Below are 23236 nucleotides of genomic sequence, written 5' to 3' on the forward strand. Positions count from 1 at the left end.
CATTGCACTAGGATTGACAGCTCGAAGAAAGAACATCTGCAATTGCTTCATCAATTTTCAGAAGGCATTTGGCAGTACGGGAAAAGAAAGGTTACTCACCGTAGTAACAGTGGTTCTTCGAGATGTGTCCCCGTGGGTGCTCCACATTAGGTGTCGGGCTCGCCCGGTGCCGCAGATCGGATCTTCCAAGCAGTTTCTGCCGGACCGCGCATGCGCCGGTGCGCGCCACTCCCCCGCGCGCTCCCGGCAATGTGCGCGATCCGGTCCCCGCCAGTTCCTTGACCAACCGCCGCGGATGCTCCTGCAAAACACTAAACAGAGATCCGGAGCGGGGAGGATGGGCGGGTAGTGGAGCACCCACGGGGACACATCTCGAAGAACCACCGTTACTACGGTGAGTAACCTTTCTTTCTTCTTCGAGTGTCCCCGTGGGTGCTCCACATTAGGTGACTACCCAGCAGTAACCCAAGATAGGAGGTGGGTAATCGGATTATGTGCAGCTTGTCCCCGAGAGGACCGCTGCCGAGAGACGGGTATCCTCTTGGAATACCCTGTGAAGGGCGTAATGTTTGGTGAAGGTGTCACAGGATGACCAGGTCGCCACTCTGCAAATGTCTTTTAGCGCAACGCCCTTGAAAAAAAGGCTGTTGATGCTGCCACCGCCCTAGTGGAATGAGCCCTGGGCATGGCCAGTAAAGGAGTGTTTTTGAGTTTGTAGCACATTTTTATGCAAGATACGATGTGCTTCGAGATTCTCTGCGAAGAGAGACATTCTCCTTTTGATTTGGGAGCGATAGAGACTAGGAGTCTATCCGTCCTCCGGAAGGACTTGGTCCTGTCTATATAGAAAGCTAGCGCCTCCTCACGTCCAGGAGGTGTAGGCGTGCCTCTTTGTTAGAGTTATGAGGCTTTGGATAAAACGAGGGTAAACAATAGGTTCGTTAGTATGAAACTCAGAAAGAAACTTTAGGAACAAAGGCTGGATGCAGCCGTATGGTTACCGCCTCCTTGGAAAAACAGTGCAGGGTGGCGTTGCCATAACTGCCGCAAGCTCACTCACCCTGCGAGCTGACGTGATTGCGAGAAGAAAGGTCGTCTTTATCATAAGGAGGCGGAGGGAAACCGTGGCCAAAGGCTCGAACGGTGGTCCCCTTTTCGCATTAAGCACCAGGTCCAAGTTCCACGAAGGTGGAAGCGGTTTCCGAGGGGGGGTATAGGTTTACCAGCCCTTTGAGGAACCTGGTAACCATGGGATGGGCGAACACCGTGTGCCCTTCCTCTTCGTGTCTGAACGCCAAAATGGCGGCAAGGTGGACCTTAAACGAGGATAGTGAGAGTCCTCCTCTCTTGAGGTCCAGTAAATACTCTAATATCACAGCCATAGGCACCGAACGGGGGGCTAGCTGTTTGGTAGAACACCATGCCGTAAAGCGAGTCCATTTCTGCTTGAAGGTCTTTCTGGTGGAAGTCCTCCTGCTACTTTCTAGGACTTGCTGCACTTCCTCCGTACATGTGCTCTCTAGGGAGCTGAGCCATGGATTAACCACGTTTGTAGTCGCAGGCCTTGGGGGTGCGGATGCACTATGGACCCCTGGGCTTGCGTGAGCAGATCCGGCGCCACCGGAGGGGACATCGGTGGCCGGTCTGACATGCGCAGGAGTAGGGGGAACCATTGCTGTCGATCCCACGTTGGGACTATCGGGATCATTCAGGCTCCTTCCCTCCTGGCTTTCTGCAACACTTTGTGGATGAGCACTGTGAGAGGGAAAACGTAAAGCAGGGGGCCCCTCCATGAGATCGCGAAGGCATCCCTCAGGGACCCCCATCCCAGTCCTGCCCTGGAGCAGAATCGTGGGCACTTCTTGTTGTGCTGAGTAGCAAACAGGTCTATCTGGGGAAAAACCCCATGCGTGAAAAATCGGTTGCAGCAGATCGGCACGGATCTGCCACTCGTGCGTGAGTGCGAAACGCCTGCTCAGCTGGTCTGCCTTCACATTGTGAGCGCCTGGTAAGTACGAGGCTTTTAAGGTTATATTGTTGGCGATGCAGCAGTTCCACAACCGGACTGCTTCTGCACATAAGGCACGGGACCGAGCTCCTCCTTGCCGATTTATATAAAACATGGTGGAGGTATTGTCTATACTGATCCCGACTACTTTGCCTTTTATATGGTCTCGAAAGTGTCTGCAGCCGTTGAACACTGCTCTGAGCTCCAGTATATTTGTGTGCAGTGACTGCTCTGTGGAGGACCACAGCCCTTGCGTCACCTCTTCGCCCATGTGTGCTCCCCACCCTATGAGGGAGGCATCTGTAGTAAGAAAAACCAATATGTGTGGTTGGTGGAAGGGTACCCCCGTTAGCAGGTTCTCGGGGTTTACCCACCATTGCAGGGATTTGCGCACCTCTGTTGTGGGCGACGCCACCCTGTGAACAGTGTGTGCTGCCGGTTTGTATACGCTCGCCAGCCAGTGCTGCATGCTGCGCATGTGTAACCTGGCGGTCTGTTCTACGAACGTCGCTGCTGCCATGTGGCCCAGCAGCTGTAAGCACGTCAGAACCGGCACCGTAGGGCTGCAGGTGAAGACTTGCACGAGGGAGCCGATGGCCCGAAAGCGAGTCTCTGGTAGATACGCCCTCGCTGTAATAGAATTTATGCGTGCCCCTATGAACTCTATGTCCTGTGTGGGGTCTATCTGTGATTTTGTCAGATTGATAACCAGGCCGAGCGAAGAGAACGTGCCTGCTGTGACGCATATCATGCGTAGTACCTCCACCTTCGAGGCCCCTTTGAGGAGGCAGTCATCCAGATACTGGAATATAAATACCCCCTGTCTGTGCAGGTAGGCTGACACCACTGCCAAGGTCTGGGTGAAGACTCTGGGGGCCGAGGAGAGGCCAAACGGTAGGACCTTGTATCGAAAATGTTCTTTGCCTACCATGAAAACCAGAGGAATCGTAGGTGAGCCGGATGAATAGTTATGTGAAAAAACGCGTCTTATAAGTCGAGGGCTGCGGACCAATCTTCATCGTCTAGTGCCGTAAGGATGGAGGCGATTGTGATCATCCGAAAGCGTTGCTTGCGCAGGTACCGGTTGAGGCCTCGAAAATCTAAGATGGACCTTCCGCCTCCTGTCTTTTTCCCCGTGAGGAAGTACCTCGAGTAGAACCCTCTCCCTTGCAGTTGCTCCGGCACTCTTTCCACTGCCCCTATGAGCATGAGATGGTCTACCTACTGCTTGAGCCTCGCTACGTGGGAGGCCTCCTGGAGGTGGGGCCTGGGTGGAGGTCATGGCGGTGGGAGCGACTGGAAGGGGATGGCGTACCCCGTGGCTATGATCTCCAGCACCCATTTGTCTGTGGTGATCCTTTGCCACTGGTTATAGAATGGTTGGAGGCGATGGTGGAATAACCGCCTCGGATGACCTTGTGCAATGGTAGTGATGGCGCAGCCCTGGATCTGTGTCTCAAACTTGTGGCCTTTGGCCCCGCCCCGAGGACGCACGGCTCTGTTGGGAACGACGCCTGGGAGTTCTGTACTGCTGGTGCTGTTGATGTCGCCCTTGCTCGTAACCCCTGTGGTACTGGGGACGCTGTTGCTGGTACTGGTACCGTCTTTGTTGAGGGTAGTACTTTTTCTTTCTGTATGGAGGGGTGTAAATCCCCAGGGTCCTAAGTGTGGCTCTTAAATCTTTGTCTGCAGGCCCTCGGTATACCCAGAGTCTGGAGCCAGGACTCCCTTCGCCTCACCACTGCCATAGCTGTGGAGCGTGCTGCTGTGTCCGCAACATCCAGGGCGATCTGAACTCCCGTCCTCGAGGCCGCGTAGCCTTCTTGCATGATGGCCTTGAGCACTGGTTTCTTGCCCTCTGGAAGCGAGTCCATGAGGGAAGTTAACCTAATGTGGTTGTCTAAATTATGGTTCGCTAGATGCGCTGTGTAATTTGCCATTCGCAACAGTAGAGTGGAGGAGGAGTAGACCTTTCTGCCCAACAGCTCTAGCTTTTTGGCATGTTTGTCTGTTCCCCCACGTTGCGACGACTCCACCACCAAGGAATTTGGTTGTGGGTGGCTGAACAGGAACTCCGTGCCCTTTGTCGGCACGAAGTATTTTTTTTTTTTTTTTCCCCGCTCTCTTGTGGACAGGCGGAATAGTCGCAGGGGTCTGCCATATCATAGTGGCAGACTCCAAGATTGCGTCATCAAGCGGTATTGCTATTTTGGAGGAGGCCGGAGGTCTCAGATTTTTGAGGAGCTTATGGTGTTTCTCTTGCACCTTTGCTGTCTGGGTGCCTTGCGTGAAGGCCACCCTCGTAAAACAGCTCTTGGAACTGTTTGAGATCGTCCGGAGGATGGACGTCCCCCGGGGCTGTAGCCTCATCCGGGGAGGAGAGCGAGGAACCGCTGGGGTACGTCTCTCTGGACCCTTCTGGTTCCTGCTGGTGATGGTACACCCTCTCACTAGAGGTTTGCGAGGGAAAATCTCGGGGTTCCATAACCAGTCCCCCCTGAGATGCTTGAGTCTCTGTCCCCGGTCGCAATTGCCCTCGGGGGTACGAGATCGTCTGTGGGGATCTTTCCCTAGTAGATTGCCGATGGTGTCTATGCCCCGCGTGGTAGGGGCGACCATGGCAGTATAGGCACTGTTCTTGGGAAGGTGACCTAGACCACTCCCTTGGTGCATACCCTCTGCGTCTGGGGGAGGGAGATCGTCGAGACACTGGAGAGAGCGATTTTGCATAATAGTCCAGTGGTTCAAACCCCAGGAAGGGTGAAGGTGGTCCCAGCCAGGGTGAGGCTGGTTGCAAAAAATGGAGAAGGGGGCTCCGGGTAGGCTAGGGGGGACCCCTGCCTTCTGGTTGGAGTCTGCAACATAAGCGGAGGGCTGTGAGAAAGCAACTCCACAGCCCTGTGCGGAGAGGGGCTGCAATGCCTCCTCTTGTGTGCAGCCTTCCCCCTCCCTTGAGGAGGTAACTCCGCCCCCGGACGTACAGGGGATCCCGGCCCCGTCTGCACCGAGCTCGGCACGCTCAAAGGCGGTGCCGCACGTGCGGTGTCCTCCGGTGCCTGCAGGCTGCGTGCCTGCGCGCTCTGCACCGCCAGTTCCCCGGGGGTCGGTGCCGCTGCCTGCGGTGCCGCCGGTACCGGCGCTTGTTTAGCCACCGCCCTGCCTGCGGTGCGGGGCGGCTGGCTGATTATTGGAGGCTGAGCCGCTTCCACGTGGCTCTCCGTGCCGCCGCCGATCAGCTGTTGCTGCGGCTGGGGGCTGCTCGCTCCTCCCGTCCCGCTCGCTATTGCTGCCGGCAGGGATCAGGCTGGGGAGACTTTCCTCCGTTTTTGTGCTGATGGGGTGAGGGAGGCGGCTTTCCTTTTATGGGCCCCGGAGGGTCCCTCCTGCTGCGGCCGCTCCGGCACGTCTGGCTGGAGGGCCTTGTCGAAAAGCAGCATTTTAAGCTGCATCTCCCTGTCTCTCCTTGCTCTGGCTGTTAATTTAGCACAGAAGGAGCATTTCTGTGCAACATGGGACTCCCCAAGGCATCTTATGCATAGACTGTGCCCATCAGACGCTGGCATCACCTCTCGGCAGGACTCACATTTTTTAAATCCTGAAGAGGACATTGTTGGTGAGTCTTTCAGTTGTTAAACGGGTACTTAGCACCTTCTCTGTGCTATTTTCCCCTTCTGATGGCCTGCTGCAGCAGGAGGGCTGATGGCCCTATGCTCCTGGCCTCCAGTGCTTGTTACTGGGACTGGATTGAAGCTGTCCCGCTTGTAGTTTGTTTGTTGTTTTTTTTTTTTGTTTTTTGAAAAATAACAACCGGCTAACTTGCAGTAGCCTAAGTACTTGAAAAACTTTAAAGAAAAAACAGTTAAAGTCATTGAATACGCTACTTGGCCTTAGCCTAGTTCGGATTCCGTCTGCAGCCGACGGCGGTTAAGAGGAACTGGCGGGGACCGGATCGCGCACGTTGCTGGGAGCGCGCGGGGGAGTGGCGCGCACCGGCGCATGCGCGGTCCGGCAGAAACTGCTTGGAAGATCCGATCTGCAGCGCCGGGCGAGCCCGACACCTAATGTGGAGCACCCACGGGGACACTCGAAGAAGAACCCTTGATTTAACAGACCCCGATTTAACAGACCTCAGAAATAATGGATGCTGTCCCCAGCCTCCCTTCCCCACAAATAAACGCTGGTGACTCACCAGAGCTGCTAGTGTGTGTGGGGTTGCCAGGGCTTGAGCAGCTGTGGGAGCAGCCAACCTGGCATGCAGCTGCTCTCCCGGCGATTGGGCAGGAGGCGGGAAGGGAAGAGAAGAGGACAGGAGTGAGTGGTGGGCTGGGAAGGTCAGGACATCGTCATACAGTACAACCATTCGGATTTAGCAGACTTTCGGCATTAATGGACAGCCCTTCCCCCATCAGTCCATTAAAGTGAAGCTTTACTGTATAGAGAGGTGTATGGGGTGTCCAGGGAGGGGCAGCAGCTCTGGTGTGGGGACTTGTCGTCTCTCTGCGGGGCCAGTTTGTGCACCTTTGGTCCCCACCTGGCACCCAGCTCTCACCTGTGGCTCCAAGAAGCTGTAGCCTGCAGCGGCCACACCCCGATAAACTGCTTCGACAGGTGGGCGAAACCAGGTGAGCGTAGCCGGCAGGTCTGAAACCTGCAGTGAGATAGGGAATTGCCTATCCCAGCATGAAAAGTTGGCCCCGGTGGACTGGGCAGATGAGATCAACAGCAAGATCCAACGACCAGGAGGGCGGTTCTGCAACACTCTGTGGAGAGCAAAGGGCATGACAAGGCACCAAAGACAGCCTGGCCATCCACTGCAGCCTAGGAAGTCCCAGCCGTGGCGACTTTTCATACCACTGGAACCAGGCTTCTGAGGTCAAGAGAGTGGAACTGCCCCTGTGCAATGGCTTTTCCACTTGAAACATTCTCCCGCATGGGTTCTTTGCACATTCTCATCACTTCTGTCTACCTCAAAGTCCTGCGGTGATGGCAGAGGGGCAAAGCGACAGGTGGAGGTGACCACTGGGAGTCATAGCTCCAAACTTGCAGGTAGGCGGCCTGTGGACTTTGGTCGCTCGACTCTGATCAGCATGACAGAGGAGTTCGGCAGCATCCAAGCGACTGAGCAGGCCTTTTTAGGAACAGCGCTGCTCACCTTCAAAATGAGGGAGGGGAATAGAAAAGGTGTCCCCAAAGTTGCTTGTCCCAACGAAAATGGCCAGTGTGCCGCAGCTGGCAGTTTTACCCTCACAGGGGTCGAAAAACAGTGAAAAGAAAGACGATATTTGCAGCATGGAACGTTTGCATCCTCGTGGACAGGGAGAATGCTGTGAGGCCTGAGAGAAGAACGGCTCTCATGGCAAGAGAACTGGCACGTTATAACATTGACATAGCCACCCTGAGCGAGAGCAGACTGGCAGAGGAAGGATCCATCTGTGAACCAAAGGAGGTTGCACCTTCTTCTGGAAAGGCAGGTCAGAAAATGAAGACAGAATCCCCGGAGTAGGACTTGCCATTAAGACATCACTTCTGCACCAGCTTCCTGACCTACCACCTTGCATCAGCGAGTGTCTGATCAAGCTCCACTTCCCCCTCAACACCTCTTGCTATGTTACAGTCATCAGCGCTTACGCCCCCACACTGACTAGCAGCGACAAAGCAAAAGAAAGTTTCTACGAGGACCTTGACCATCTTGTGAAAGCAACTCCTCCTAGTGACAAGCTTCTCCTGTTGGGTGACTTCAACGCCAGGGTCAGCAAGGATTGTAGGAGCTGGTAGGGTCCTGGGGCATCACGGTGTTGGTACCGTGAATGCCAATGGCCGCCTTCTGCTGAGTTTGTGTGCAGAAAATGACCTGACGATTACCAACACTCTCTTCAGGCAAGCCGATAAATACAAGACCACATGGATGCACCCGAGATCAAAACAGTGACACCTGATTGACTATGTCATCAGTCGCAGGTGGGACATTCGAGATGTTAAGATCACCAGGGCCATGCAGGGCGCTGAGTGCTGGACTGATCATAGACTCATCAGATCAGTCCTTATGCTGCACATCACACCACTGCACCGCAAGAGGCTCAAGGTTGTGAGACCCTCCTTCAACATTGTGAAGCTGCAACTTACTGGTCATCATGAGAAATTTGCAGCCTGCCTTGACGAAGTGCTGATGTCTCATGGACCTCTGACTGGAGACCCAACACAAAAGCGGGACCAGTTCAAAACCCTGGTGATGGAGTCAGCCAAGTCAACACTAGGACTGAAAAAGAGAGTTCACCAAGACTGGTTTGATGAAAATGACGAAGCCATCAAGGAGATCTTAGAGAAAAAACAGAACACATTTCCGCTATGCCAAAACGATCAGTCCTCAATGGCAAAACGATCAGTCCTCAATCTCCAAACGTGATCGTCTCAAACACCTTCAGAGCCAGGCGCAAACAGCACTTCGCAAAATGCAAGATGAGCGGTGGGAGAGTAAATCTGATGAAGTCCAACACTACGATGACACCAAGAACTCCAAGATGTTCTTCAGTGCTATCAAAGCTATATATGGACCTTCCAAGTCAAGTACTGCACCTCTCCTGTCTGCAGATGGCATGACCCTTCTGAGGGAGAAGAACAGCATCAACAATAGGTGGGGAAAGCACTTCAGCAACCTTCTCAACAGACCCTCCATTGTCAACCCTGTGGCCCTAGACCAGATCCCTCAGAAACCCACAATGGACAGTCTTGACCTGCCCGCTACAATGGATGAGGTCAAAAAGGCAATCAGCCAGACCAGCTCTGGCAAAGCCCCTGGGATGGACGGTATCCCTGCTGAAATTTTCAAAGTGGCAGGACCAGTGTCACTTGAAGCCTTTCACAACATCTTGATCAGCATCTGGGAAGAAGAAGACAACATGCCCAAAGACTTTAAGGATGCCACAGTCCTTTCGCTCTTCAAGAACAAGGGCAACAAAGCTGACTGTGGAAATTACTGGGGCATCTCCCTTCTCTGTACTGCTGGGGAGATCTTGGCTCAAGTCATCCTCAACCATCTGATCCCCAGCATCTCAGAGGAGAACTTACAGAGGCACAGTGTGGTTTTCGCCCAGGCCGCAGCACCACTGACATGATGTTTGCTGTTCGTCAGGTCCAGGAAAAGTGCATAGAGCAGAACTTGGATCTGTACGCTGTCTTTATAGACCTGACCAAGGTGTTTGACACCATCAACAGATAATCCCTGTGGATTATCCTGTCAAAACTTGGCTGCCTGAGAAGATTCGTTAACCTCATACGCCTGTTCCAGGATGACATGACTGGCTTTGTTCTTTCAGATGGTGAGTCCTCAGATCCCTTTGAGATATCCAGTGGTGTGAAGCAAGGGTGCATGCTGGCCCCAGTGTTATTCAACCTCTTTTCTGCGTGTGTCCTCAGCCGCGCAGTTAGGGACCTGGACCAGGGAGTCTACATAAAATACAGACTTGAGGGGTCACTTTTTGACTTTCGTTGTCTGAATGCTAAAACCAAGACACTTGAGAGGTTCATCCCTGAAGCCCTTGTTGCTGATGACTCGGCACTTGTGGCACACAAGGAATCTGATCTCCAGCTCACCGTCAACAAGTTTGCTGATGCCGCTCGCCTCTTTGGTTTGACCATCAGCCTAGGAAAGACCCAGGTGCTGTTTTAGCCTGCTCCAGGATCTGCCGTTCTCCCTGCTTCGATCTTTATTGAAGGAACAGAGTTAAAAACAGTAGAGGAGTTCAAGTGCCTTGGCAGTGTGACAGCCAACAATGGCTCCCCTGACAAAGAAATCAAGGCCAGAATCTGCCAGGCCAGCCGGGCACTAGGACGTCTGAAAGCGCGAGCGTTGAATCAGCACAATATCTGACAGTCCACTAAACTGAAAGTGTACAAGGCTGTAGTCCTGACCAGTCTCCTGTATGGCTGTGAAACCTGGACCTTGTACAGAAAACATATAAAACTGCTGGAGCACTTCCACACATGCAGCCTGAGGTCAATACTGCACATTCGATGGCAGGACAGGGTTACGAACCTGGAAGTCCTGGACAGAGCAGGAACCACGAGTATCGAAGCCATGATTCTGAAAGCCCGGCTTCTCTGGACAGGGCACGTCATACGAATGGAGGAGTCAAGAATCCCTAAGCAACTCCTCTACGGTGAACTCTCCCAGGGCAAAAGGAATCCAGGTAGACCTCGCAAGAGATATAAAGACTGCGTGAAGGCCAACATTGCTCATGCTGGTTTAAAACCAGATCAGCTAGAGCAGCAGGCAAAAGACCGAACAGGCTGGTGTGCTCTCGTATGACATGCGTATGACAACGTTGAAGAGCAGCGGCACGTGCGCCTCATTGATGCTCGTGAGAGGAAGAAAGCAACAGCAGCAGCAGCCGCACCAACAGAGCCAGGACAATTCCCTTGGCCCCCACTGTGAATGCCCAGGCCATTCAAAGCTTGGACTCCTCAGCCACATGCACGTCCATAACCGATGACCCTGTGCAAGCTCAAGATGTCCTTGTTGGACATGATGGACTACCTACATTACTGTATAGAACAGAAAGTGACTTGGGCGGTGTTGGAGTCATACAGCGTGGATAGCAGACTGATGTGGTTGCTGAAGGATATCAATGACAATGCGGAGGCAGTGGTGAGAACGGGTAGAGAGTTGGGAAGTTGGTTTAGAAGAAGTAGCGGTACGAGACAAGGAGATCCAATATCGCCAAGTATCTTCATCACACATCTGGAGAGAGCGATGGACAAGATCGAGGAAGAGGTAGAAGGGATATCTGTGCACGGGAAAAGAATTAACAACTTGAGGTTCGCAGATGATAAGAGTTATCATCAAGGAAGATCAAGAGAAGCCAGCAAACCGGTGCAGGTGTTAAATGAGGAAGGGAAGCGGTACAGACTGATTATGAACATGGATAAAAGGAAGACAAAGGTATTTGGAGGTAAGGAAATAGGAAGGAACATCAATGTAGACAGGACTGAACCAGAGAACGTAAGGACGTTCACGTATCTGGGGAGCAATGTGATGTATGATCTATTCTAGATGGTAGGACGAAAATAGCGACTAGAACAGTGAAAGCAAGCACAAGTTTGAAGGCGATGGATAAGATTTGGGAAAGCAAAGGAATTAGCTTAGGAACGAAGCTGGGCATCTTGAAAACGTGTATTTCAGCAGCATGTTGTACGGATGTGAGACATGGGTGATAATGAATGATTTGAATAGAAGAATATTGGTGTTTGAGAGGAGCTGTTATAGAAAGATTCTGAGAATAGGATGGATGCAGAAGGTCACCAATGAGGAATTATATAGAAAGATACAGCCAAAAGAGAACCTGCTGCAGAAGGTTATAAAACAGAAGCTACAACTATTTGGACATATTTGCAGAATGAACAACGAACAAAAAATCAAGACCTTGGTATTCGGCGTAATGGACGGTTGGAATAGGAGAGGCAGACCCCACAGAGAATGGACAGATGATGTAGTGGATTAGTGCAGAGCTAGTCTACAGAAACGAAGCCGCTCCGCACTGGACAGGGAAAGATGGAAGGAAATAGTGAGAGAGACATCGGACACCAACGGGCGCCGAGCCCACGGTTGTTGTTGATGATGATGATGATCCCCACCAAGTCCTGTGCTTTAGATGATTTTGTTAGTTGTTATAAAAGAGCCTCTGTCATGATCATGAGGGTTAGCCAGCAGCCTGGGAGTAAAAGGGTTAACCTCCTTAGCCGGGTGGGGTTGGCCTATAGGAATGTAGGTAAGAATTGAATTTTTTGGCTCCTCCCTTTTCGGTCCTCTGGTCCTTCTTCTTTTTCTAACCATGAGGGAGACAGACACAGTATGGCTACGTCTACATGTGAAGCCAACATCGAAATAGTTATTTCGATGTAGCAACATCGAACGTCCACACGTCCTCCAGGGCTGGCAACGTCGATGTTCAACTTCGACGTTGCGCGGCACCACATCGAAATAGGCGCTGCGAGGGTACGTCTACACGCCAAAGTAGCACACATCGAAATAAGGGTGGCAGGCACAGCTGCAGACAGGGTCACAGGGCGGACTCAACAGCCAGCCGCTCCCTTAAAGGGCCCCTCCCAGACACAGTTGCACTAAACAACACAAGATACACAGAGCCGACAACTGGTTGCAGACCCTGTGCCTGCAGCATGGATCCCCAGCTGCCGCAGCAGCAGCCAGAAGCCCTGGGCTAAGGGCTGCTGCCCACGGTGACCATAGAGCCCTGCAGGGGCTGGAGAGAGAGCATCTCTCAACCCCCCAGCTGACGGCCGCCATGGAGGACCCAGCAATTTCGACGTTGCGGAACGCAGATCGTCTACACGGTCCCTACTTCGACGTTGAACGTCGAAGTAGGGCGCTATTCCGATCCCCTCATGAGGTTAGCGACTTCGACGTCTCGCTGCCTAACGTCGAAGTTAACTTCGAAATAGCGCCCGACGCGTGTAGCCACGACGGGCGCTATTTCGAAGTTAGTGCCGCTACTTCGAAGTAGCGTGCACGTGTAGACACAGCTAATATCTCCCTCCAACCACAGGCCCTCCAATCTTCTGGAAGTCGGGGAAAGTTCACATAAACCCGTTAGGCTTTGTTGTTTTATGGTTTGGGAAGTGAGATCTGATGTCTCTGCACTTTTTAGAAATGTTCTTTTATTCTCCTGGTAACTAAGTTCGAGGCCCATGGTGGAGACTCCCCATGTGTTTTACTTTTTGACTCTTCCATCTAGTCATGAGCCTTGCAACACGAATATTGTTGTAATAATAAAAGTTCTCTCTTTTTCTTTTTATTAACCTGGTATTGGTTAATGTTCGTGTCCTGGTTTTTTACTTTTGGGGCTGAGATTCCCAAGTCGTCTCTCCCTGGTTTCCTTATTATTACTTGGGTGGTGGCAGTGAATTTTATCCCCAAAAAATCTAAGGTTTTTTTTAGGATTTTGGGGGGGAAGTTTATACCAAAGCCTGGTAGATGAGGTTGTGGATGTACTTTTGCTGGCCCCAGTTCTGCATTTGTCTTGCTAGAGTGGGGAAGGAGCCAGGACAGCCTCATTCACCTTTTCCACCTGGTTAGGTGGTCTATAGTAGCATGACACCACCCTTGGTTTGGCCCCATTTATTGGGGTGTCATTTGCGGGTGGGCAGGGTTCAGCAGACCCCTCTCCCAAGAACTCTGCTACTGTAGGACATTAGCTCCTGCCTCCCCTCTAGGCAGGAGTGCGAGATACTTTATTTATGCATCTCTGGCTCTGCTCTTTCTCTGAAGCACCCTCTGCAGATCCACCTGCCCCCAGCCACGCTGAGAAAAGCTGCTTCACTTTTCTCTCCTCCCCTCCCTGGCTACTCTTTGCTCTATTGCCTAGGAATGCTTCAGTGTAAAAGCAGCAGAGCTAAAGAATGACCACGGGCTGGGATCTCTCCCTGCTGTCAGGAAACACACGCTGGCACACCACAAACGGTGCCTAAATTACATTTAAACTTTCCTGTTTTTTTCCAATGCTCCAGCTTTGGGGGAATGACAGCACCCTAGGGCGGGGCATCTATACATCCATTTCATTCCATTTCACTCTCGTCTGAGAGACTCCTTCCTTTACGATGGGCTGGGTCAGATTCCTAGGTAGGGCCCAGACAAATGCTGATTCCTCATTAGGATATTGAATGTTGATGATTTACCTGTGGGTTTTGGTCACCTGCCCCTGGCACAAGTGGGGCTCTATCCAGTTCCCCCAAAGGGCCAGGCCACCCTGTGGCAGGTGTCTTCCTCGACCTTGGAGCGTCTCGGCTGCCCCTGCTTGAGGAATAAGCAGCCTCATGCCAGTCTAGGGGCTCTGACTCTAAAGCCCAGCCAGAGAGGCCCCCAGAGCTCAGTCAGTGACTGCCTTTGCTGCTCTGCTTCTCATCCGCAGGAGTGACGGCCAATTCCCTGAACCCTGGCCTTGTCTATACCAACATCATGCGCCACTTCAGCTGGCTGGTTCGTCTGCTGTTCAGCATCACCAGCCTCTTCTTCATGGTGCGTGCATGGCTGGGACAGGGCTGGGGGCGAGGTGGGTGGGCTCCGGCTGCCCTGGGACCAGAAGAGGAGTGTAGGGGCCGGCTGGGGGCACTTCTGGCTAGACAAGGAGAAGGCGATACAAAAACTGAGCTCGCCAACAGCTTTGGGCCCCTAATGCCTAGACCCAACCCAGCCTCTGCGGGGCACCAAGCAGGCAGCTAACAGGACTGCTGGCCCCAGCCCTTGAGAGCCCCACTGTTCCTGGGGGTCCCCTGCTAGGGGACAGGCAGCGTGCAGACCAGAGAGCACCCCTCCCAGCTGGTCAGGCCCTACTGCCTGTCCCCCCTCCACTGCTTCGCACACTACCCCCTATAACTGCCCCACCTCCCCACCCTGGGGCTCCACTCTGCACCAGGGCCCTGCTGCGGTGCAGGTCTGTGGTGCCACGGGGGTCTGAGCGGGGTTTGTGTGGGGGGGACGCGGTCGTGCTCAGGCCCCATCTTACCCCCTTCTCTCCAGTCTGCCGAGGAGGGAGCCATGAGCGCCATTTACTGCGCTGTCGCCGAGGAGGTGGAGGGCATCACCGGCAAGTACTTCGACAGCGACTGCCGCCTGGTGCTGCCTGCGGCTGCTGCCCGCAACCCAGGCCTGGCCCGCAAGCTGTGGGAGGAGTCCGAGCGGCTGACGGGCCTCACAGAAGGCAGGCGCCTGTGAGCGAGGCAGCCCGTCGCCCAGTCCATCACGTGGGAGCAGGGCTGGGCAGCCTGCACCAGGGGAGGTGAGGCAGGGCTCTGCCCCTCGGAGCGCCATGAGCCATTGGGAAGGCCCACTGGCCTTCCTGCTGCCAGCCCCAGCCCCACCCGCCTGCCGCCTCGGGCAGCCCTGGCTCTAACCGAGGCAGTCGCCTCAGCTTGGAGGAACCTGGGGGGTGCAGCATCCAGCAGCCTGCGGCGCAGAGCAGAGCCCTGGCCTGGGGGTGCTGAGGACAGCTGCCCCCCCCACCCCTCGAGCGCCCCTCCCTGCCTATGGCAGCACAGGGGAAGGCGCAGCCGCTGTGAGGTGACAGACATCGGTGGCAGGCACTTATCCCCGGCATTCACGGCTTTATTAAATGCAACTCTGGCGCCTGCCTGCGGCGCGGTTTCCTTCCTGTGGCACAGGGCCCCCGGCTCCAGGGACAGCGGCATGGGCGAGGCAGCCCACCTCACTGCCACCTGATGTCCAGCTCCAGGCACTCCTTCCTGACCACGCGCAGCAGCTGGTCGTAGTCCCGGCGGTGGATGGCCGGACAGCCAGCCAGGTTCAAGGAGCGGAGGCCATTGTCCAAGGCCAGCAGGCTGTGCACTGTGAGGCTGGACACCTGGCTCTCGGCCAGCGACAGTTCACGCAGGTTGGGGAGGGTGGTGCTGGGGGCGGCCAGCGCCCTCTGGAACACGCCGTCCAGGGAGAAGGGGATGCTGAGCAGGGCCACGGTCTCCAGGCTGTGGGCACGGCTGAGCAGGTAGGCCAGGCTCGCTCCCAGGACAGCGGTGTGCTGGCGCGGGAGAGGTGCGGGCGAGCTGGCCAGGCCCAAGCTGAAGTGCCGGAGCTTGAGGAGGGGGTGGCAGAGCATGTCCAGCTCCCAGCCCTGCGGCTCCGCGGCTGGCTCCCCATTGGGCACGGCAGGGGCTGGCTGCGGGGGCATGGTGGGCACGCTCAGGTGGCTGCTGAAGGCACAGAGGTTGGGGCAGCAGTTGAGCAGGGCGCAGAAGGAAAACTCGTTGTCAAAGGAGAAGCCGTGGAGGGAGAGGGACTGCAGCCGGGCTCCCAGGCCCTGCACCACGGGAAGCATCTCGGCCAGCCCCCGCTCACGGCGCCCTGTGCAGTTCACGGTGAGCTGGGTGAGGCGGCTCCAGGCCAGGCTGCCCCAGCCAGGGGCAGGGTCATCGCCGAGAAACACGGCCACCTCGGCCACCTCCGGACACACGGAGCAGAAGGTGGCGAGGAAGGGTCCCTCCACCTCCTCAGCCCGCCTCAGCGGCAGCGTGAGCCAGGAGTTGCCCCCGGCCGCATGGGGGCCCAGCCTGCTTTGGGCCAGAGCCTCCAGCGAGGGGAAGCCCACAGCGGGCGGGGGGCCATGGATCTGCCGAGTGTGGATGAGACACAGGGCCTCCGGGAGGTGGCTGTTGGCCAGGAACTCCAGGCTGGGCAGAGCCAGCAGCAGAAAGGCCAGGGCCCCGAGCAGGTCCTGGCCCGGGCCCTGGGGCTCTATCCCACGGGCCAGCAGCACCCGCAGGGCAGGGCAGCACCAGACGCTCTCGGTGGGATCATAGGCCAGGTGCAGCAGGGAGCCCGGCGCCACCTTCTGGCAGTGTGAGATGTCCAGCTCCCGCAGCCGCCGGCAGCAGGCGCCCACGGCCGCCAGCACCTGTGTGTTGGCTTGTGTCTCCGCCAGGCCCAGCTTGGTCAGACCGGGCAGGCCTTCCGCGAGCTCCACCAGCGCGGCTGCTGGCACCCGGCTGCAGCCACTCAGCTCCAGGCAGGAGAGGTTCTGCAGCAGGAACCAGGCAGACAGAGGTGTCCCTTGGGGTGCATGACACTGAGTGGGGTTGGGGCAGGGGTGGGCAGGTGGGGAGCAAGGCAGCCACTGTCCGGCTGTGCTCACACCCCTCCCTTCCCCACCCCCACCTCTGTTTACACTGCCAGCTCTTTGCTGGGAGCCCGTCCGCGCCCCCTCCCCTCCTGGCCCCTGGGCTGCTGCATGAGCCACTGACCTTCTGTGCAACAGCCCATGCATGGCTACTGCAGCCATGGAACCCAGGAGTCCTGAGCCCAGCTCTGACCCCTGGATCCCGCCGTCCTCTCTGAGCTGGGGACCAAACCACAGAACCCAGGAGTCCTGAGCCCCCCACCATACCACCCCCATCCCTGCTCCAATCACCACTCATCATTCCCCTCTCCCAGCCAAGGGCAGAACCCAGGAGTCCTGAGCCCCCCACCATACCACCCCCATCCCGCTCCAATCACCACTCATCATTCCCCTCTCCCAGCCAAGGGCAGAACCCAGGAGTCCTGAGCCCCCCACCATACCACCCCCATCCCACTCCAATCACCACACATCATTCCCCTCTCCCAGCCAAGGGCAGAACCCAGGAGTCCTGAGCCCCCCACCATACCACCCCCATCCCGCTCCAATCACCACACATCATTCCCCTCTCCCAGCCAAGGGCAGAACCCAGGAGTCCTGAGCCCCCCACCATACCACCCCCATCCCGCTCCAATCACCACACATCATTCCCCTCTCCCACCCAAGGGCAGAACCCAGGAGTCCGGAAGCCCAGGCCGTAGCTCGGACCACTAGACCCCACTCCTCCCCCAGAGCTGGTGGGAGATCCCAGCCCTGCCTCGTTCTGACTAGACCTGGGGCCAGAGCCCTTCCCTCCGTGGTTCCTGCTCAGCCCTGCGTCCCCAGGAGGTGGCTCTGGCATCCTGCCTACCTTGCACCGCACTGCGATCAGCTGGGTGATGGCATTGCTGACCAGGCCCGGGCAGGTGCGCAGGTTCAGCGCCGTCAGGTGGGGCACGAGCAGCAGGTGGAGCATGGCCCGCGTCAGGCGCCGACTCTCGCCCAGTAACCGGAGCAGGTCCTGGACTAAGCAGCTGGCTGCGTGGGTGACAGAGTGATAACCAACCTCACTAAGTGCGGGGCTGTGCAGGCAGGGGGGCTGTGCGGGGCAGGCAGGGTGGAGGGGCAGGAGGGCGCCGGCCAGGAAGCCAGCACTGCAGAGCGTTTCCTCCCTGCTGTGGCCAGGGGGTCCCTGCATGCCTGGGTGCTAGTGAGAGCGAGGGCCAGGAGATGCCCCGGGATGGGTGAGCTGGCGGGGTTCCTCCCCACCCCCCAGCGTGGCACAGGAGGCCACGTCGGCCTCTCACCCAGCTCGTTGAAGGGCCCCATGATGTAGCGGAAGTGGTACTCGTCGAGGTAGTTCTCGCTGTAGTCCCTCACCCACACGCTCTGCATGTGCTGCGCCACATTTCCCAAGCACAAGCTGCTCAGCGACGCTACGGCTTTCCTCTTGGGCATCTGGCTGCTGGGAGAAGCAGAAGGAGAGTCCTGCAGCTCTGCCTGCTCCGCCGCACCCACCAGCTCAGGTGCTCAATGCACCAGCACACGGGGGGACTGCAGTCTCCCCGGGAGGCTCAGGGGGTGAGGGGACACAGGCGCACAAAGCAAGGCAGCTGCAGAGCCAGAAGTGGAACCCAGGAGTCCTAGTTCCCAGCCCCTGTGACCAGCCATATGCCTATCCCGCCTGCTCTCAGGGCTCTTGGTTCAAGCCTGCCGGGGGCCAGCATGTGCAGCCCCCGGGCACGGCCCTGAGCCCTCTGCAGTGAACCCCGGGGAGCAGCCCACCGCATGGCACTAATGCTCAGGAAAGAGCTGATGCAGCTGGGCCAGTCTGCTGGGAGTCTCCACTGCTGCCCAGGACTTGCTTCCCGTGTTTTCACACCTCCTGCCCCCCAGCTTCCGCCTTCCCTCTGCCAGGTGCTCTCCCATCTCCCCCAGCTGTTCTGTCCTTTGTGGCCCCCCCTTGGCACACAGCTGGCTCCGCGCCTCTACTGTGCCAGGCCTCTCGCCTACGCCCCAGGAGATGGCAGCTTATGCCCGCCCAAAGCTAAGGGCCTGCCCCTGTGTGGAGGGGGGAACTCAGTGGAGCCAGGCCACCAGGAAACACGGGACAGCAATGAAAAGCCAGACGGGGCAGGAGGGTGGAAGGTTAAACCCCAGGGACCCAGAGGGGACACTGGTCTGTGCCCACTGCTCTTCAGAGGCGTTGGAAGTCAGCGCCCACATGCCCGTGCTTGGTTTCCGGGGTCGTGAATGGCCGGCACCAGCGGGAAGCCCACAGCTTTGTGGGGCCCTGGAGGGAGATGTGCACGTGTGAATGAAGAGGAGCGAAGCCGGAATCTCCATCAGAAGCTGCAGTCTGCGGCCCCCCCCAGGCATGCACCAGGGTGACGAATCACCCCGGGGTGTCCACGATCCCAGCTCCAGAACAGACAGGCCCACCACCCTGCCCCTCGTTTGGCAGCCGGGGCGGGGCGCGCAGGGAGAGGACGGTCTGTGGCAGCGCCTGTGCAGAGGTTTCCTGCTGTGGCTGAGAGAGGGACTGGCTGGCTGTGGTCCAGATGACTCAAGGAGGGTGCAGGGCAAGGCACGATGAGGAGTCTGGAAACCCAGGGAGCACCCACCCTCCCACAGGAGCTGCATCAGAAAGGCCAGAGAAGCACAGGGCCAGGCTGCCCTGGCTGGAGCACGTGCACGGTGGGCAGCCCCACTGGCTGGTCCAGTGCCACAGCAGCCTGACACCTGCTGCAGCCAGGGTGCCGGGTGAGAAGGCAGGCCCCGGAGTAAGGAGCTGCTGGAGTGCTGTCTTGCAGTCCCAGCCTGGCTCCAGCAGCAGGCCGCCCTTCTCTGGCGCTGCCCCTGGTTTTCACATGGTCTGCAGGGCTGTTGGAGCTGTCTGGGGCAGGAGCCGGAGCTCGTCTCTTTCACCAGCAGCAAGAAGCTGGGCCCAGACAGTACCGCACCTGCCGGATTTTTCGGGGGCCGTCTCCCCACCATCTCTCCCCGCGCTGGATTTCATCCATGGAGGGGACAGGGGCCTCCGCGGTGAACTGGAGCCTGGCTCAACCTCTGGGAGAGGTGGCAAAGCCGCCCACAGTGTTTTATTACTGTGCCTCTCTGGCGTGTCATTCGCCATCGCTCAGTTTGAACAATCCCAACCCATTCCCCACCCTGTGCCCTGGCTTCTCCTGCCCCCGCCCCGTCCCGCTCCACCGTTTTCCACCACGGCTCTGCCCCCACCGTCCCAGCAGAGCTCGTGAAACAGCCCCAGCCAAACAGCGGCTGCCAGGCACAGGATCCCCGGGACAGCACCACACAGGGGGAGCCCTGGGCTGGATTTCTTCCCTCCAGAGACACCAGTGACAAAGTGACAGCCCCTTACCAGCAGCAGCAGCTCCACTCTTTCTCCTCCGCGCCAAGAGCTGGGCGCCCCGCTTCCTGTCTCGATGGCGGTGGCTGCCTAGCCCCACCTTCCGGAGGGAGGGGAGAGAAGGGAACTCCCCTCTCCTGCCGCCAGGCACAGGCGTCACACCATGTGTCATCGGATGCACACGGTGGGGGACTATTGCACCCACTTCTAGGGCCGAGAGACGAGTCTCCAAGGCACGCGGAGCTCCGCCTGCCCTGGGAAAAGCCCTGGGCGTTAACCAGGAGGCGCAGCAGATCGCTTAGTGGAAATGGGCGGCCCAGCTCCTAATCCAAGTGAGCGGAGCCCACAGGACTAACAGGCGGCCTCACGCGTTGCCCTGCACGCTACAAGCGCACGCCAGTGCCCAGGCGCGGACTGAGCGCACGCTCCCGCCTCGGCCGCTCCAGGTGTGCAGCCCGCGGCCCTGACGGGGCGGACAGAGCGGCGCCTGTGAGCAGCGCTCGCCAGACGCGCGCAGCCCGCTGCAAAGCACAGGGACATCGGGCGCGCAGGGCGCAGACAGCAGAGAGCGCACTGGGCCGCCCCCAAACGGGGGCCGGACCGACCCACGGCGCAGCAGCCCTGCCCCACACCTGCTGCTGCTGCTGCTGCCAAGCCCCCCCGCGCCGTGCACTCCGCCCGCAACGATCACCCCCGTGCACCCCGCCCCCAAAGGGGGGCCGGACCGACCCACGGCGCAGCAGCCCTGCCCCACACCTGCTGCTGCTGCCAACCCCCCGCGCCGTGCACCCCGCCCGCAACGATCACCCCCGTGCACCCCGCCCCCAAAGGGGGGCCGGACCGACCCACGGCGCAGCAGCCCTGCCCCACACCTGCTGCTGCTGCCAACCCCCCCCGCGCCGTGCACCCCGCCCGCAACGATCACCCCCGTGCACCCCGCCCCCAAAGGGGGGCCGGACCGACCCACGGCGCAGCAGCCCTGCCCCACACCTGCTGCTGCTGCCAACCCCCCCCGCGCCGTGCACTCCGCCCGCAACGATCACCCCCGTGCACCCCGCCCCCAAAGGGGGGCCGGACCGACCCACGGCGCAGCAGCCCTCCCCCACACCTGCTGCTGCTGCCAACCCCCCCCCGCGCCGTGCACTCTGCCCGCAACCATCACCCCCGTGCACCCCGCCCCCAAAGGGGGGCCGGACCGACCCACGGCGCAGCAGCCCTCCCCCACACCTGCTGCTGCTGCCAACCCCCCGCGCCGTGCACCCCGCCCGCAAGGCTCAGGCCCCCCCGTACCGGGCCGTAAGGATCAGGCCCCCAACTCCGCCCCGGGGCCGGTCCCGCCGGCAGCCCACGTGCTCCCCAGCTCTCAGACGTCACCAGCTCGCGCCGCTCTCGTGCCCCGCCTTCTCTAGGCCCCGCCCCGCACTTCCCCTCCTCTCCACCGTGCGGGGCTCTCACGCCCCACTGCGCCTGCGTGGCTGGCTCCGGAGGCCCCCGCGGGCTGCCCGTGGCGTTGCCTGACCGGAAAGTTCTGCACTGAGGAGCCGGCTGCGGGCGGGGCCTGGGCGGGGCGCGCGGAGCCGGGGCGGCGGGCAGCAGGTACCGACCCCCGGGCGGGGCGCTCCTCTGGGCCGGGGCTGCGGCTGCGGCTGGAGGGCGCCGGGGGCGGGGCTGGGGCCGGGGCTGGAGGGCGCCGAGGGGTGGAGGTGGGGCCGGGGCTGGAGGACGCTGGGGCTGGAGGTGGGGCCGGGTCTGGAGGATGCGGGGGCTGGAGGGTGCCGGGGGGCGGGGCTGGGGCCGGGGCTGGAGAGCGCCGGGGGGTGGAGGTGGGGCCGGGGCTGGAGGGCGCCGAGGGGTGGAGGTGGGGCCGGGGCTGGAGGATGCTGGGGCTGGAGGACGCCGGGGGGTGGAGGTGGGGCCGGGGCTGGAGGACGCTGGGGCTGGAGGACGCCGGGGGGTGGAGGTGGGGCCGGGTCTGGAGGGCGCCGAGGGGTGGAGGATGCTGGGGCTGGAGGGCGCCGGGGGGTGGAGGTGGGGCCGGGTCTGGAGGGCGCCGGGGGGTGGAGGTGGGGCCGGGGCTGGAGGACGCTGGGGCTGGAGGGCGCCGGGGGGTGGAGGTGGGGCCGGGGCTGGAGGACGCTGGGGCTGGAGGGCGCCGGGGGGTGGACGTGGGGCTGGAGCTGGAGGGCGCCGGGGCGAGGCAGTGCAGAAGTGTCTCTTTGCAGACCGGCGCCCCTGGGCGGCTGCCGATGCGGCCGTTGAGGCCCGGCCCGGCCTGGGCTTTGGTGCGGTGGGCGGCTGTTAGTGCTGCGCTCCGGCCCTGGCAGCTGCCCATCCCGAGGGAGGTGGCGGGGTCCCACCCCTGTCTCAAAGAGCTCCTGAGCTCAGGATTTGTTTTGAGCAGTGGAAAGCGGTCACGTGCCAAGGAAAGGAACAAAACTAAAGCCTGCGAGTGTACCCAGCTCGCCTGGCGCATCTGCAGGAAGGGGGCGCGGTAACCCGGCAGGTATTCCCCTTGCCTCGCTGTGGTGGTGGAGCCCAAAATAGTTCTCTCAAAATAAGCAAAAGTGTCTGGTCATAAAATGCTTCAGGAGAAGGCACCACATTGTCCATTTTCTCATTGTTAAGCAGATTCCCTTGTGATTGGGCAGCAGCACAGAAACCAGAATTTTTAAAAATATTTTACTGTAAATTTAAAAAAAAAAGTCCATTCTTCTTAATGGGGATGTACTTAGCCTCTAGTTAGGTAATGCTCTTTAGAGTGCCGTGTAAAAGTTAATAGAGCCTTGCGTTCCCCCTGAGAGGTAGGTAGGTGGCAGAGTTCCCATTAATAGATTGCAAACCTTAGGCAAAAAGAAGGAACATAATTTTCCCATTTGCACACAATGGGTTATCAACATTGTTGAAATTAGAGCTCTAGCATTCCAAGCTCCTAGCTCTTATCTGAGGCCACAATAATGCTGCTTTATTTAATCTTTAGAGTCCCCATGGGTAATGTTACTAGAGATACATTGTTTATTAATTTGTCTGCTTTCTGCCACCTCTGGAGACCCAAACATCCCTTGTGTTATTTATTAATTTACAAAGCCCCTGGTATCAGAGCAGACCATATGGTGCTTTGATACACATACATACATACAGCAGCACTGTGAGCAGGATGCGGAAAGGTATTTTCTTTCACGGTTTAGGAAGGGAAGTGTGAGTACAAATGTCAATGAATGAACAAGGACCACAATCTGTTACTCT

At 58.1% G+C, this 23236-nt stretch overlaps 2 protein-coding genes across 3 annotated transcripts in view; one reads left to right on the forward strand and one right to left on the reverse strand.

Moving 5' to 3' along the window:
- The window catches only part of LOC142012284 (retinol dehydrogenase 12-like), a 49610-nt gene extending 34649 nt beyond the window's left edge, over window positions 1-14961 (forward strand). The window contains exons 5-6 of the mRNA XM_074992158.1: window positions 13930-14036; window positions 14538-14961. Of these exons, the coding sequence (XP_074848259.1) occupies window positions 13930-14036; window positions 14538-14732 (302 nt within the window). The 3' untranslated portion in view covers window positions 14733-14961. The remainder of the gene's footprint in view (window positions 1-13929; window positions 14037-14537) is intronic.
- A 140-nt stretch (window positions 14962-15101) lies between these two features.
- Window positions 15102-20718, reverse strand: LOC142012283 (uncharacterized). 2 transcript variants are annotated; one of them, XM_074992156.1, is made up of 4 exons: window positions 20006-20718; window positions 17931-18085; window positions 17495-17661; window positions 15102-16548 (listed from the first exon to the last, which is right to left on the reverse strand). In XM_074992156.1, the coding sequence occupies exons 2-4, from the start codon at window positions 18079-18081 to the stop codon at window positions 15223-15225; spliced, it is 1644 nt and encodes a 547-aa protein (XP_074848257.1). In that variant the 5' UTR covers window positions 18082-18085; window positions 20006-20718; the 3' UTR covers window positions 15102-15222. The 2 variants fall into 2 exon arrangements, with proteins under 2 accessions (XP_074848257.1, XP_074848256.1); XM_074992155.1 differs by having other exon boundaries at window positions 17931-18088.
- Window positions 20719-23236: the final 2518 nt, after the last annotated feature.

The sequence above is a fragment of the Carettochelys insculpta genome, chromosome 4 (assembly GCF_033958435.1).
Source record: "Carettochelys insculpta isolate YL-2023 chromosome 4, ASM3395843v1, whole genome shotgun sequence".
In the NCBI taxonomy this organism is placed as follows: Eukaryota; Metazoa; Chordata; order Testudines; family Carettochelyidae; genus Carettochelys; species Carettochelys insculpta.

What these genes read in the sequence shown, in the direction of transcription:
- LOC142012283 (XM_074992156.1), bottom strand. Translation starts at nt 18,081, where the DNA reads ATGCCCAAGAGGAAAGCCGTAGCGTCGCTGAGCAGCTTGTGCTTGGGA. An exon ending in GGGGCCCTTCAACGAGCTGG is followed by an intron (nt 17,662 to 17,930) that starts GTGAGAGGCCGA and finishes TCACCCACGCAG; the next exon opens with CCAGCTGCTTAGTCCAGGAC. An exon ending in TGATCGCAGTGCGGTGCAAG is followed by an intron (nt 16,549 to 17,494) that starts GTAGGCAGGATG and finishes TTCCTGCTGCAG; the next exon opens with AACCTCTCCTGCCTGGAGCT.